The sequence below is a fragment of the Urocitellus parryii genome, chromosome 1 (genome assembly GCF_045843805.1).
Source record: "Urocitellus parryii isolate mUroPar1 chromosome 1, mUroPar1.hap1, whole genome shotgun sequence".
Lineage (NCBI taxonomy): Eukaryota > Metazoa > Chordata > Mammalia > Rodentia > Sciuridae > Urocitellus > Urocitellus parryii.
In genome coordinates, this window is record NC_135531.1 from 154,491,892 (window position 1) to 154,508,257 (window position 16,366).

A 16,366-nucleotide genomic window follows, 5' to 3' on the forward strand; every position below is an offset into this window, starting at 1 on the left:
AGGAAGACAATGGTATAGGTTCCACTTCTGCCAAATATTCTCTGATTGTCCTTCGCCAAGTGACCCAACCTCTCTGAACATCCGTGTCCACCTCTGCCAATGGGGATAATAATGCCAGCAACACATGGATGCCATGATAATCCACTGGGATAAGACACATCGCACTTGGCATACCCAAATTCAACAGAGAATAGGTGCTGTTGGGATTCGAGGGACATCATTAAGTACTCTTCCATCTCCGTCCCATCCCTCAGGTTCCCAACAGCCACCTACATAGTGGATACAGGAGCCAGACAAACAGAGACCTACTTTGGAAAAGCAGAACTGAAGAAAGCAGCCTGTACACTAGGTCTTCTTAATTCCCCACTTTGAATGAATCCTCTCGCTCCCTGGCCCTCAGTATTGCTGGGCCTCCCTCCCCTGCAGGAGCAGACTCTGCCTCAGCAAAATGAGGGTCTAGAGGGGCGGAGAACAGATCTCCTTTAAGGACAGGCCCTCCTTAAAAGACAGACAGGAAAGAGCTCTCCAGTCCATCAGGTTCAGCTCCTTCTCCCAGTGAAGCAGTGGGGAAGGAGCAGGTGTCAGGGGGAAGGGTGGATGTGGACTTCCCATGGAGTGGAGTTCAGGGGTTATTTTATAGAATGAGCTGGTTTTGCAACACACACAGCTTCGACATACCCCTTTGGCAGTTACCTTGCTCTCTACTCCTCTCTGGGCTTGGAAGTGGCTTTTGGAGAGCCGAGCAGGAATGGAGGAGACACGAGCTACCCTTTGGGCATCCTGCCATGCCTGTTCAATTCCCAGACTGGGGAGGAGAAGCCTTGCTTTGTTTTGCCTTCTCCTCTAGCATGAGTGCGTGGACTTTGTCTGTTTTATTCCTAGTCATATACTTAGTGTTTTTTAAAATGCATGGCCCAGAATAGGTATTTCATGAATATCTTTTGACTAAATGAGTCCAAGGCCATGTCCAGCCCCACACTGGCCAAGGCCTAGCTGGTTCCCTCTGGGTACCATTGAGATCCAATTGCTCGAACTCGAAGATCCTCACTCCTGGGTGCCGAGTGATTTGCACAGAGACCTGAATCTGTAGACACTCCACAGAGGGAGTGAGCAGAGCTGCAGGGAGCTGAGCCCTGTTGCAACTTAATGAAAAACGTGCTTTGTCTGCCCCAAGATTCAGGTTCCTACTCAGTGCTCTGCTTCCCCAAAGTAGAAACTCTTGCTGTCCTGGTCTCCTCTATGGAAGTGCAATGGGCAGTACATTGTGTGTGTCCCAGAACTACAGGGGGGTGGAATGAAAGCCCTGGCCTGGGTCCCGGATGATGACCTCCTCACTGTCCTACGACTTGCTGGAGGTGATGCACCTCTGCTCTCCATTACTGATGAGCTTTACTGTGTGACACACCCCAAATCCAGACACTTGGAATTGTCTGTGGTTTATTTGCAAAAGTTTTTTCTGCTTATAAAGCATTAAACTCAGTCATATTGATTACAAATAGTTCCTAAAATATAGGAACACGTGAAAATACAAAGAGTCGTCCAAATCCCACACGAAAAATCGCCATTAATGTTTAGACATCCAGGGGCTGGGGATGTGGCTCAAGCGGTAGCACGCTCGCCTGGCATGCGTGCGGCCCGGGTTCGATCCTCAGCACCACATATAAACAAAGATGTTGTGTCCACCGAAAATTTAAAAAAATATATATTAAAATATTCTCTCTCTCTCTCTCTCTTTAAAAAAATGTTTAGATATCCATATTTTCAGGAGAATTTCTTCTATAATAGATACTTACATATTATCAAGGGACAACCCTTTGTACCCTGCTCTTTCTACCCAACAATATAGACCTCTGTAACTAGCCAAATTATTTTGTACTATTATGTGCACATACAAATAAATAACAACAATCCCACGACTATATATAATTAAAATGCACTACTACAAAAAGAGAAAAAAACATTATTAAGAAAAAAAACAATTTACTTTTGTCCATGCCAATAAATAGAAAACCATGTCATCAATGTTGATGACTTCCTAGGTTTATGTTGTTCTAAAATGTCACTACTGTACATAGCATCTCTTTTTTGGCAGGGGGGAGGTATTGGGGGATTAGACCCAGGGCTTGCACATGCTACACGAGTGCTCTACCACTGAGCTACAGCCCCAGCCCATAAATAGCATCTCTGTACCCCTGTGTGAGAGTCGGTTTCTATAGCAGGTAAGACAGCACCAGGAAGCCCCTTCAATGAGAAGGCCTGAGTCCCCATTCCTGGTTACAGCACCAGGCCTTTCCAGAGCACGTGTCACCTGCCCTGGATAAGCGATGGGGTTAGAGAGGAGAGGCTGGGCTCCCAAGCTCCCTGGGCTTCCCATTCAGAGTCCCTGCTGTCACCCTCACCACTTTACCCAGCTGGCCATCCAGCTCAGTGTGGTCCTGCTCTCAGCTTCAAATATCCTCAGAGTTTGACTTTCCAGTTCTCCCAAGAAAAAGCAAAATTTCTCAGACCACTGCAAGTCTCGGCCAGGTCTGCATTCCTGGAATCCAGAAACAGTTTCCAAGCACCCTCCGGTGTCCTGAGCGCTCAGTGGTCAACACAACTGGGTCACATCTTCCCCACCGCAAGCCTCTTATGAGGCACTCCCGCCCCTGTGTGCCGTAGGAGCTCCGGTATCCATCACTCAGAACCTGCCCATTTTGTCCCAATCCAGAGGGAGGCGCACCAGGGGTCCAATGGCTGGTCCTTCTCTTTGGCCCTCCAAACATGAGGATTTCATGGTCCCGCCCCACCCCCCAGCCCTCCTCAGCCCCAGAGCCTGAAGGCAGATCCTGGGAAGAGTCTGATCCCTTTCCTGGGGTGGGTGAAGGCCCAGCTCTCAGGGATCCCTGGATTTTCCAAGACTGAGAGATGCTCTATGAATTGCAGCAGCGAGGAGGAGGTGGCAGCAAGAACTTGCACATCTCAAAAAAAGTAAAACTGACACTTAAAAGTAAAGAAGAAAGGGTCCGATTTCAGGCAATGTGCAGGCAGCAGGGTGGGGCCCCTACACACCCAGATGTGGGCACAGAGGACAGCTGAGGACAGCATGTCCCAGGGAAACTGTAAGAAGGGTACCAGGGGAGCCGAGCCATGGTGGGTTTGTGGCTACAGGACCAATGAAAGGGCTGCCTGCAGCCAGCTTGCTCGGCTTGAACCAAGACATGGAGGTGACATTTGGCCCAGGCTGCCTTCAGGGAGGTCTTTGAGGTGACAAGTGGGACAAGCTGGCATCCCTGTGGAGGACTCTGGGCTTGGATGGTCTCAAATGCCAGATCTGGATTTGATGGAGCAACCGTGGGAAAAGAGTGTGTCTTGCTCAGCAGAGAAGTGACAGGATGGGACTGATATTTTGGAAAGATTAATTTGGTGGCTTTGTGGAACACACAAATTAAAGAGCCAGCGACGTTTAAGAGACACTGTTGGCACTAACATGCGGGAGCACCGTTAAGTTCCTCCTGCTTGAGACCAGGCAGAGGGTTCTCCCTGAGCTGGGGCCAGTTAGTCAGTGGCTGGGAGGGCGCACGGCTTGCTCAGGGCAGGTGGAGGTTTGGGTTGTAACCCAGAGCCTCCGTGGGATGCACGGGCCACCCCACTCCTGCGCTCTTTCTCTGGCCCCATCATCTGTCCCTTATATGGTTCTGAACACTGGGAGAATCTTTGGTTCCACTGACTGCCCTTCCAACCAGTGTTTTTCTCTTCTAGCTATGACCACGAGGGCCGTCTGACCAACGTGACACGCCCCACGGGGGTGGTGACCAGTCTGCACCGCGAAATGGAGAAATCCATCACCATCGACATCGAGAACTCCAACCGTGATGACGATGTCACTGTGATTACCAACCTCTCCTCGGTGGAGGCCTCCTACACAGTGGTACAGGGTACGCCCTGCCCACCCCTCTGCCCCAGCCTGCCACGCCCTCGGGGGAGAGCCACCCCTGGCCAGGGACTTGCACACACCCCCAGCGCCCCTCAGCTTCTGTCTTATGCAAACATTCACAGCAAACCCACTCCCTAGCAGAGATAGGTCTTGTTTTAAAAAAAAGAAAAATTCCTGGGAGAAAAATGTCATCCATACACAACCAAATATCAACTTACTAAAACTGTCTTTTTTTTTTTTTTTGGTACTGGGGATTTAACTCAGGGCCACTGGACCAGTGAGCTATACCCCCAGCCCTATTTTGCATTTTATTTAGAGACAGGGTCTCACTGAGTTGCTTAGCACCTCGCTTTTCCTGAGGCTGGCTTTGAACTCATGATCCTCCTGCCTCAGCCTCCTGAGCTGCTGTTGATTACAGGCCTGCACCACCTTGCCCAGCTTCCAGCACTTTTTATTTTTTTATTTTGAGACAGGTTCTCACTAAGTTGCTGAGGTTGGCCTCGAGCTTGCAATCCTCCTGCCTCAGCCTCCCAAATCTCTGGGATTACAGGTGTGCACCCCTTGCCGGGCCTCTTCTCATTCTTACCCCTCTGTAGCCGTTGTCATCTTCTTGGGACTGTTTATTCTCTGGGGCCTACTACTGCATGTTGTTTTTTGTTGTTCCCAGTCTGATTCTCTTTAGTACATCATCTTTGTTGAGTTGGTTGCCCTGGGGTCAGAGGTCTGTAGCAATCTCTTGCCGGAACCAGGATCTCAAAGGTCCCTGGCCACCCCATGGTTATTGTTGCTGTTAGACATGCCCACGCGATCCAGGACAAGCACAGGGGCTGGCAAGAAAAGGAATTGTGCAGATTAATTTTTCCTTTAATTAAGATATAATGTCAGTGGGCCAGCCAGTTGTCAGAGGATAAAAGTGTCCTCTTGGTAGATAAATGGTGACATTTCTGGACTATTATCCCGAGACAGAGCCTGTTTCAATGACTCTGTTTCTGCTCTGCCAAATGATTAATGATGTAGATTCTGTCCTTCTGTATGATGGCTGCAGTTGCCGAGTGACAGGTGCACCCTTGCCCACTGCCCCAAAAGCTGGCGTCTCGGAGGCCAGCCCAGCCGGGCTCCTTTGCCCAGACAATCAGGAAGCGGCATATCTGTTCAAGGAGTCTCTGACTTGCGTTTCCTTCCTGTAACTTTTCGATAAAGGAAAAGGTCAGAAGTCTGATTGACTAGTGTAGATTCCATTCGGGAAGATCAACACGCAGGGTGGGCACCGCCTGGCTCCATCTTCTCATGCCCTTGGAGCCTCCTGAGTGCAGGTGGAGGTGGAGGTGGCATGTGACAGGTCAAGAGCAATAGCTCAAGAAGGAAGGTGGCTTTTTGTCTTGGTTTTCTTGAAGAGCCCTGGCTTGCGTTGGATCTGACCTGTGGCTGACACCATCCACCCTGGGTTAGATGGAGGCAAAGAAAAGGCGTGGGGAGAATTGAAGTCACTTTCCTTTCCTCTATTTTTTTTAATATAAGCTAAAATATATATGTTAAAGTTCAGGGATTTGATTGACACAAATTGTGTAGGCAATAGACATCTTTAAATGTTTAAATGTACTATTAATAGTCTTCAGTGAGTAAAAGAAAAATATCACGGCATAATTATTTCTGGAGAGCCACATATTAATAATGTTTTTCTTCCCATGCACCATCTCTGCCACTCACCTTCGCATTGTGTGTGCGCTAATTGAAGGCAGCCCTAGACTGACAGCTGTAAAGTACCATGGAAACCTGCAAAAATAGGGTCTATTCTCTTCTGACTGATAGAGTGGATAATTTATTTCCCTGTGCCCATCCCCACTTGCGTTTTTCCAGATCAAGTGAGGAACAGCTACCAGCTCTGTAACAATGGCACCCTGAGGGTGATGTACGCCAACGGCATGGGCGTCAGCTTCCACAGCGAGCCCCACGTCCTAGCGGGCACCATCACCCCCACCATTGGGCGCTGCAACATCTCCCTGCCCATGGAAAACGGCCTCAATTCCATTGAGTGGCGCCTGCGAAAGGAACAGATTAAAGGCAAAGTCACCATCTTTGGCCGGAAGCTCCGGGTAAGTGGTTGCACCTTCCTCCCAGAGCTGAGGGTTGCCCGGCTTCTACGCCTGCCTTTCTCCTCTCTTCCCTGGAAAAGGCAAGTTCTTCCCTCAGAAGGTAGAAGCCCCAGGTTTTTAGGCCATTTCCTAGGATGGACAAGGGCAGCCATTCCCTGCTGTGGGATTCACATTGTGCTCTAGCTGGAGAGATCTGGGGTCTGCCTTTCCCACTTGACATCTCCTCCCCAAGTTTGCACTGTCTGGCCAGATCATGAAAGGAGACAATGCCTACCATGTGCTGGGCATTTGCTAAATCCTGGGAGAATGACTTGGAAAGTTTGCACTTGAAGGAGCTGCCAGTGGTAGAACGCACAGACACAAGAGGACCATAGGCTACCGAAAGACAGGGTCACCCAAGAGTCTGATGGGATCCCAAGGGATGAGACATCACCCTGCACAAGGGGGACAGGGACAACATTCCAAGGGGAACAAATGACAGGGCCGAAGCAGGAAGTTGCAACCAACCCTGGCATCCCTACACCAGGCAACTAGCCCCAAGTTACAGCTTTTAAAAAACTAATGCATAGCATGTATTGAGGACTTCAGTGATGCAGGCTCTAAGTTAAATGCTTCGCTTGTCGTATCTGATTTTAACCTTTTCAACCGCCCGCCTCATGAGGTCGTCATGATTGCCTCTGTTTCCCAGAGGAACACACAAGTTCAGGGAAACTAAACCAATGATGTGATGGGTAGGAAATGGTCAAGCCCGGACTTGGCCCCAGTTCTGTCCTTCTGTCTGGCTCACTTGCCAGGACTCTCAGCCACTGTACCCCACAGCTTCCTGCTCAGATTCACCATCAGACAGATTATCTCAGCACTAGTGGACCCTGATCTGGTCAGTCATCTGTCAACCAGAGGAAGCTACTCCTACCATTATGCTAACACTTTACCCAGGGTTGGGGGAAGGACCCTGTAGTCCCAGTCTTCATCAAATGCAACACGTGTTTACTAAGCACCTACTATGATCCAAGCACTGTGCTGTGCCCTGAAGATACATGAAACAGAAAGCAAAGCCCCTACCCTCCTACAGCTCTCCTTCAGGGCTGGGAAGAGATGGAAGAGAGGACAGGTAATAAGCAAACTAAAAACAACTAAAATAATTACAGATCAAGGCAAGCGAAAAACAGACAATGAACCATGGAACAAGTTGTAGTTTAGCACTGGCTTTAGAATCCCATGAAAGACTCAGCGTGGGCAAGACTTGGGTGTAACTTTTTTGTGTTACTGGATTGAAATCCAAGCCAGCCCAGGTGACCTGCCTGCAGAGCCAGGCCAGTCCGAATTAATATTCTGCCTTTGTCTGACTGGAGTTTAATTCTCCACATTAGGTTATCAGCAGTCTCCCATGTTTTTCTTCCTCTGCTCGTATCTGCAAAGTTGCAAGCCGCAGTATCTTCCTAAAGACAAAAATGGAATGCGATTAGTAGCTAAATCCTTAATGACTGGATTTCAGGGCTGTGTAATTGATTTTTGATATGCTGCACTGTAGAAGTTGATTATAAGTAGTCATCGTGCCTTTTCTCTGATAAATCAGTTATGCATTCTGACTAAGTTTTCAAAATAAAGATAAATGTGGCCCTCAAATAAAATGGCTATAATCCCAACTCTAAATATTCAAAAAACAATCTTAATAATGGTACTTGTGGTAATTAGCAGAAGTTAGACACGCAAGCCTTATAACTGAATTTCTGCCAGGGTTAGAGTCGCTGGCATCGTGTTTATGCAAATCAAAACACAGTTTTATCTATCAACACCTCAACATTTAATTGTCTGGTGTTAGTTCCTGTAACAATAATCACATATCCATTTAGCTCTCTTAAATGAAAATCACTATGAGATTATAACAGGTTGAGTGGACTGGAAATGTAATTTGAAAATGAGGGAGAAAGCCTGGAATTTATTTGCATCTCATTTATTTTAATTCAGTTCATAAACTGTTTAGTGAATGAAATAAAAGCAACTCCTGGAAATTGCAGGGGAGCAGTTGGAAGATGGTCTGAGGGAAGTATGACGTGTGCCGTAGACTCAGGGAGCTTGGGAGTGGCCTTTTCCTCCAATGAGCTTCATGAGCTCCTGACAGGGAATCTGCAGGTATCTGTCAGCCCCATAAGGCAAGTGGCTGTCTCTGTCAAGGCCAGCATGGGCTCTTCTCTCCCTTCCTCCAGTCTTGACCATTCTTTTCACTCCTGCTCCACCATCAAATGCAGACATGACAATTTTCATTCATTCAAAAGTTGTTCGTTAAGTGCCAACTGCATCCAGCACCATGGAATGAGGAGACTAGATAGATTAAGGAAAGCCGGGTCCTTGCCACCAGAAGTTTACAGCCTGGCAAGTAGCATGATGTAGCCAGTACCACCAGGAAAGGGGTGTTCATTGTATCGGTCAGGAGAGGCAAGGCTATGCCAGGTAACAAATGGACCCAGCAGTCTCAGGAGCTGGACACATCACAGCCCAAGAGTCAAGCCACTGTTCTTCACCACGGCTTACTCCGAGTGCTCAGTCTTGTGACCCTGCCACTTGACCTCCAAAGCAGCTATAGGAGGAGAAGAGAGCTTACATGCTTTAAGGGGACCTCGTGAGCAGGCCTAGCATGACCCACATCACCCTGCCCACCCCAGCAAGAAGAATCGAACGATCTCCACGTAACTGTGAGGACACTCGGTCAATGTCTTTTCCAAGTGCCTGAGAGGGAAGAGGTGAAAGAAGATTGGTGAATCCACTGCAGACTCTACCACCCCACTTGGGTCTCAGGGTGGACAAAGGACCAGAAGAGCTAGAATCGGTTCTGAAGAGCAGTGAGAACTGGCCAGGCTCAGACACAGGAAAGAGGTGACGGGACAGGGCAGCACCTATGAAAAGGGACCAAGACAGGAATGGCATTTCAGAAAACTTCCAGTCCCACAGAGAGCCTGGAGGGACAGCGGCCAGGGACAGCAGAGGACGGGAATGTTGCGCCAGGCTGGCGCCTCTCCTGGGGACAACAGGGGGAGGCTTAGTTAGCAGAGGGATGTGCAAGGGGGTGTGGCATTAGAATTGTCTCCCAGCTTCCTAGAGAGTGGAGGCCTGGAGGAGGGGACAGGGGGAGAGACAGCGGGAAGCTGTTGCTCCAATCCAAAGAAGCGGGAAGACTTGGGCACCACGGCCCAGATGGTTAGCGGGATTGAGCAACAAGCAGGGTCACTGGGTCATGCTGACCTCTGGAGGGGCCTTCCCTGCGTTCCTGGGGACCAGGCAGCCTGGGTGGCCTTGCGGGCCACTGATGGAGCGAGGCCAGGAGCAGAAACCCACACAGAGGTGTGACGTTCTGGTGGCCACTGCTCTTCTTGGAACAGAAGGAAACAGAATGAACTTTAAAAAAGACCCCTAGGCCAGCCCCAGGCATTGGTGAGGTTCGCAAGGACTGTTCCCCAGACAGCAGGGAAATGGGGAGATTCCGCAGGGTGACAGGGCAACGTGGGGTGTCACGGATGGAACCAAATGGCCTGATCTTTCCAAGGACCGGGGAGCTCCTGGGAGTCTGGCCAGCAGACGGGTGTGAGGGTCCAAGGCTCTGCATATCCCTGGAGCTGAGCAGAGAACAAAAATCCCAGCAGAGCCATCATCAGAGAACCACGCCCAACACCAACACCACCGTCCTCCACTCAGGGATGTCCCTCAGCAGGAGACAGTGTCAGCTGTTCCTCCTTGTACCCTGGGGCAATGTAAGGTGACCCATGGATGGAACAGGACTACCCTTCCCCTGATCTCCCCATGGGATTTCTGTTTACAAAAAAAAAAAAAAAAAAAAGAAAGAAAGAAAGAAAGAAAGAAAGAAAGAAAGAAAAGAAAAGAAAAGAAAAGAAAAGAAACCCATAGAAGAACCACAGCTGACCCTGCACCAGGAGCTCACATCCCTGGGCCAGTCACGGACATGGGAGTGGGAGCCTGTGACTGGCCAGGTGAGGGCACAGGTGATAGACACCTCAGACACACACCCAGACAGGCCAGGCTTGGAGAAGGAGGGAAAGATGCCAAGACTGGGAGCCCCCACCTTCCAGATTCAGTCCCATCCTGCCACCTCCCACGCTGAGCAGAGAACTCGCGGCCTGAGGATCCCCTACCACCCAGCAGCTCCCCACTCACCCACCCGCTGGGTTTTCCCCCAGGCTTTTGGAAGAGGGAAAAAAATGGCCCCTTCTATGAAGATTTTAAACTTCCGCTCTTTCCTAAAGAGGATTTTTGTGTCTGATTCGCTCTGAAAAGGAAGCCTAGATCCTTCCTCTACGCTATTTCTTCCCCGTTATGATTTGCTTGGAAATTGCCAAAGCAAGAAATGGCAGCACGTGGAGGTTGCAGAACAGGAGAGAGATGGCTTCCAAGATCATCTTCCATCATGACACTGGGATTCGTGTTATTAGTATTCCAAGAAGAAATGGGAGCTGGTAATTTTGTTGGGGTTTCCATATAATTAATATGACATTGCAATTACACGTTGGCAGGTGTTACTTTTACTTACGTGGCCAATCACGTTGACATAGGAGCAAGGGGGGGGCAGGTGTGCACGTGAGCTGTGAACACGCGCTCATGGACCCAGCTCTCCTGGGGCCTCTCAGGCAGGGATGTCACAATGTGAGTCACCAAGACAGGCTGAGCTTTATCCTTCCTGTCACCTGTGTTCACTCTTCGCTTGACTCATGTTTTATTTTTCACACACCTACTATGTTCTCACTGAGCACCTATTGATAACTAAACAGACGAGATGTCATTGCCCTGTGAGAAGAGCTTGTGTGTACAGAACAACTTGCAATTTACTGTTAGCTTAGATAAAGCACAATTAGAAGGACAAGCCTCTGCAAACATATTAAGCAATATGCTCCCCAAGCAAGCATAACTTCAGGACAACTTGCTGTTTTGGATGGTGTGATGGAAAAGTGAAAAAGAAAAAAAAAACCACCCTCATGGAGTTTATGTCTTAACAAGGGGAATGGATAATAGTGATGCATACAAGTAACATAAAGAAATGGTGTAGAAAAATAGAGGGTACGAAAAATACATATAATATGTGTTTTAGGTTCTGGTCACTCCAGGAAAATGGCATTGAAGGTAAGAGCTGGGAGGAGAGAAGATAAGTGGGGAGGAAAGTCTTAGTTGCTAGGGCCTGACATATGCAAAGGCCCTGAGGCCAAGAAGATTTTTGCCTGGATCCTGATTTTATTTAAATGTGGCTAGAGGAAATTAGCTGAGGATGAAATCAAAGAGATAGGGCTCTCTGAGTCCTTGTAAGAATCTTAGACACTCCAAGTTCCTCTGAAGATTTACCCACTGGTGAATAAACACAATCATTCATCTGAAACCCTCCCTTGGGAAGCTCTTGCATGCTTCAGGCTCCAATGGATACAGTATGGATACAGTGTTTCCTCTGAGTAACTGTCCTCACCCTCCTCCATCCCCAGAGCTCCTCCCTAGGTCTCCACTCATTCTTGCACTGATGAGCAGGGATGTTTTTGCCCAACTCTCTTTTTCAACCTGGAAGTTCCAAGAGGGCTGGGGCCAGGTTGCCTTGCTCTGTCTTAAGGGCCCATTGCAATAATTAGCACATAGTAGGTGCTTCAGAGATATTGAAAGAAGGAACAGGCTCTTTAAGCTGATGTCATGAAAGTTCTCCTGTCCTACCTCTGTTCATCCCAGGTCCAGGGTTCCCAGGAGGATTCTAACTGCTCTTTGGATCGCAGACGGTCCTGGTTGCGTTTCTGTTCTATTTTCCATGTTAGAACTTTGCAAGGATGCTCATGGAGCACCAAGCACTCCCCAAAACAGTGGGCACCCTAAGAAACACAAGACAAAGCCCCTACCCACCAGGAGCTCTCAGGCTGTTGCAGACAAGGAAACCGAGGCATCGAGGAAGAAGGGGTGGCTTTGGAATGACGAAGCTGATCAGAGTCAAAACTGTGACTCAGATCCAGACCCTTCCACCTTCCCACCATCCAAGACAGCAAGCCATCCAAAAGTAATGTTTGCTTGAGGAATACATTATTTAATGTGTTTGCAGAGGCTTACCCTTCTAATGATGCATTATTTAAGCTAATATTAAATTTATAGCAAGTTGTTTTGTCTGCACAAGCGCTGGTTCCAGGGTAGTTTGAATCTTATTGTTTGGGAGCTGGGGAGAGCTGCTTTTCAATCCCAGAGGACTGACCCAGCAAGGAAATGAAGATGTCATGGATGGCTTTTCCCCTGGGTGAGTGAATAACTAAATCTTGGAGGCTGTGGCTTGCTTCTCCTTGTAAAACTGGGAGTCTCCCAGCCTCCCTAGATACTCTTAAAGCACAACGGCAAAAGGTTCTTCTGTATGTCTGACTGCCGTCTCTCCTGCTGTGCTACAATTCCATTTCCTGGAGGGGATCCAGCCCAGTGTAATTTCCTCCTTCACGTTTCTCAAATCACCAGCCCCTGACGTTACCCCTAGAGCTAAGTTAGAGTCACCCGTTATAGGCCCAGCAGGGCCATTTTGACGACAGCATTTCCTTTTCTCTGGGTTTTTTACGAGTCTCCTTGTGACAGGCGTGTGCTTGGTGAGATCAAAACATTCTGCAGGGAAATTCCACAGGGGAAACTACTTCCCTAAGCCTGCCCTCTACAAAAATAAAAACCATGCTAAATAGCTTGAGTTTTATTAACTGGGGAAGCCAGGCTGAGGAAAATGCCCGATAATTAAAAATAATGGCTTCCTTACAAACACAAAATTGTATTAATTTAAAAATTGGTTTCTCTATCGCTGAATTCCTACCAAGCCAGCTGAGCAGGGAATTGTGCTGATCCTGGCAATGAAAATAATTCAAAATAACTTTTATGTTCTCCGGGAAGCCTCAAGGTTAATTTAAATATTGCTAGATGGGTAATTTAATCCGGAATAAGAGAACAGTGTGGCCAAATTAGAGCTCCCAAGCGCTCTAACCTGGGGGGTGGGGGGGGGCGGGCACCCAGGAAGTGCCCATGGCACCCACAACTTCCTCCCAGCAGCTGAGCGCCTGCACTTTCCAGATGCAACCTCGTGAGAAAACAGTTCTGACTAGATGACAGGACTGGCCGCAACTCCAGCTCAGCTTTCTGTGCGCTTATTAAACTCTTACAAAGATCGGACTCATAGAAATTGCACATTTGAAAAGCAAACTCCAGCCAATGGTATCAGGAAACACAATTCTTGGTGAATTCGGGAGTGAAAACCCACCCTAGATCACCAATAGGGAATAATTAGCGCCAGAGGTCTCTGTGGTTGGTGCACTGTGATCCCGGGGTCAGAAGCCAGTGGGAAAGCAAAGGGTGGGAGTCAGAGGGTGCCGGGCCGACCTGTGTGTGTGTGTGTGCACACGGTGTTTACTCTTCTATAACAGAAGCCTGGTACATACATGCACATACACACACACGATCTACACACTGGTCTCTCTCATGATTGCATATTAGGGAACGAACACGTATACACACCCGTGTACATGGATGTTGTGGTCACCTGTGTGATGTACCTATGGTTCGCCCAGATAACTGAACATAGCACCTTATGATGGATGCCCCGCGTGTCTTTTAACCAGGAGTTGCATCGGAATGACCCAGGGAGCTAGTGAAGCTCCACAAGCCACAAGCCCCTCCTCCAAGCCTGGGTCGATTCAGCACGCATGGTGTGGGTGGGCAGCTGTGCTCCCGGAGCTTGGTGGGTGCTTTAAAACTGCAGCCCCAGGAAGACCCAGTCGGATGCTGCGCCTCCTGCTGGTGCTGCCGCATGGGGGTGCTCTAGGCCGGGATCGCAGCTCCCCTGCTCATTGTACAAACCTGACTCTGCCACCCATGTGCAGTGCCTTGACTCGGTACCTGGGGTGGAGTGCTGGCTGGGAGGATCTTTTAGGGCAGCGCTGGCAGCAGCGGGCGGAGTCCCGGGGGATGCTCATCTGCTGCTGCTGCTCATCTTCATAACGCAGAAGGGCACCCTGCTGGGCCGCAGGCAGGCAGTGTTCCATGTGTAATAAATGCACTGGGCCCTAGAGGGAGTGCAAGAAGAAGCAAAAAAGGAAAAGAATACGGGAAAGGAGGGAGGGGTGGACAGACAGGGGATGGGAAATAGTCGGTGTGTGGCCAGGAGCGGAAAACCCTTCCCTCCTGTTGACACAGCATTCCTTTGGCCACCAGTGTCGGGGAGATGCTGAGCTGGAATCCTGAAGCATGTGGGCTTAAGAATCCTGGATGTTTTGCAGTTGGTCCGATGGATTAACCCATATAACCGACCTTCTGTTTCCAGAGCAAGGGGTCTTCCCCCAGGTTGTGTTTTGCTCTGAAGATGGCGACTCTAATTTGGGAGAAAGATCCCCCAATGATTCTGACAGCATTCACTTTGGGATTTGTTGAAAATAAATCTTCTCCTCAGACTTTCACTTGTTCTTTCCAACTGCTTCAAGTTTGTCAATGTAAATCTTCCACTTAAATCATTGGGTTTCCTGCCCTTCACTTTGGTACCAGGGATTGAGCCTAGGGAGCTCCACCACAGAGCTATATCCCAGCCCTTTATTTTTTTTTTTTAATTTTTGAGACATGGCCTTGTTAAATTGCCCAGGCTGGCCTCAAACTTATGACCCTCATATCTCAGCCTCCCAAGTCTCTGGGATGACCAGCATGCACCACTAGCTGAGTTTCCTTATGATTCCAAGAACTCACCACCTTTATGTCGATCTCCATGCTTTGGTACATTCTCTTCCCTAGATGTCCTCTGACACAGCCTGTCATTGTCTCTGGTTGACTCCATGGAAACCTGACTTCGTCTCTGCTTGCCCAGCCCTCTGAGCTCCTATATAATCACAGTCGCCACATAAATTAGAAGAAACGTTATTTAAAGTATACAGCACAGCACCTATCAAAGCATGAAGGACCTGCACCCATTTAGTTTCAGCTGCTAATAATAGAGATTAGAAATACCAGGGACTTAAATGAGATCTAGGCTGATGGTTTTCATGACCTAAAAGAAACCTCAAAGTAAGGGATTTGTGGCTGTGTGAAGACACCAAGGTCAACAGGAATCAAGACTTTTTTCTCTGTAAGAGTCACCATCCCAGAAGTTTCTGTGCTTAAAATCAGCTCATATTCACAAGGTGAATGCTGGGGCACCAGCCATGACATCTGCATTTCACCTAGGAGCAGGAGGGATGTGGGAAGAGCAAAAGGTCACCTCCTTCTCAACTTCCTTTAATGATACTTCCCCCAAAGACCCAACAGCAACTACCACTTACATCTCATGAGACACCCCATCTTCAAAGGAATCTGAAAAGATAGTTCTATACCTAGGAACAAAGCACTCCTCAGAATACAGATGTCTGTAGCGTTAGATTTATTTCTAATCTCCCCACCAGCTGCAATATGGAGCCCTCCAGGGTTGTGGAAATGCTTTACCATCTCTTCATCGTTTCTGGACACTCAATGGAAGTGCAGTTCAGGAAGCAGAAAGGCTGCTTAACTGTCTAAGTGGTTAACCAGTTGAAATCTGAAGGCCTAAGTCCTAGGCCAACCCTACCCCCTCACTGCTGTGCGACCTTGAGTAAATGTTTCCTCATTTGTCAAGTTGTCTTTGTGGGCATCAACACAAGCAAATGGATGCACAGTCCCTAAACTAATGCCTAACTCCACCATTCCTCAACATACGATAAAGTTGTTATCTTTATTATTACCACCATCACCATTATCAGTAAGTGCAGCTGAACCTTTGGGATTAGATGAGGAGGAAGCAGACATCTCCAGTCCCTTCCTCCTGCCTATTTACATCTTCCCTCACTGTGCTTTCCACGGCCACCCCAGGGATGTCTGGATTTGCAGTCAATTATGTTGTAAGAGTGGGCAGAGTCGCTGCATCGTGTTCCCCTCTAGCCATCTACTCAGGGCTCGACAAGTCTCCAGAGCCCTTCTCCTTTGCCCTTCACTAGTCTAGTCTCCCCACTCTGCCTTCTGGGACAGCCCTTCTCCTCTGATCAGATCAACTCCTAAATAAATATTAAATGATGTCTGGATGTGTCTCCATTCCTTTCAGATCTGAGTAAATCCGTCCCTCCCTTTGTTGGAATTCCCCAGTCCTGCCGAGGTCCCCCCCAGCTGAGCTTCAGCCTCCTTGACTTTCCACCAGATATTTAAAATAAGGGAGTTTCCATAGGAAGGAGCCTTTCTAGCCCCCAGATCTTTGTAAAAATAAGGATTTCTAACCCCTCCTCCCTGTTCGACTAGGTACCTTCACATAAGAAATCTTAAAGGTCCCCAGCTTCCCAGCCCAGGATGTGCCAAGAGAGGGTGATAGTGTGCAATAGAG

The 16,366-nt window shown here is 48.5% G+C and overlaps 1 protein-coding gene across 4 annotated transcripts in view; it reads left to right on the forward strand.

Moving 5' to 3' along the window:
- Tenm2 (teneurin transmembrane protein 2) overlaps nucleotides 1-16,366 on the forward strand; it is an 881,534-nt gene that overhangs the window by 851,055 nt on the left and 14,113 nt on the right. For all 4 annotated transcript variants that reach the window (XM_026407438.2, XM_026407439.2, XM_026407440.2 and 1 more), the window contains 2 exons: nucleotides 3,742-3,917; nucleotides 5,774-6,009. In XM_026407438.2, coding sequence (XP_026263223.2) covers nucleotides 3,742-3,917; nucleotides 5,774-6,009 — 412 coding nt within the window. The remainder of the gene's footprint in view (nucleotides 1-3,741; nucleotides 3,918-5,773; nucleotides 6,010-16,366) is intronic.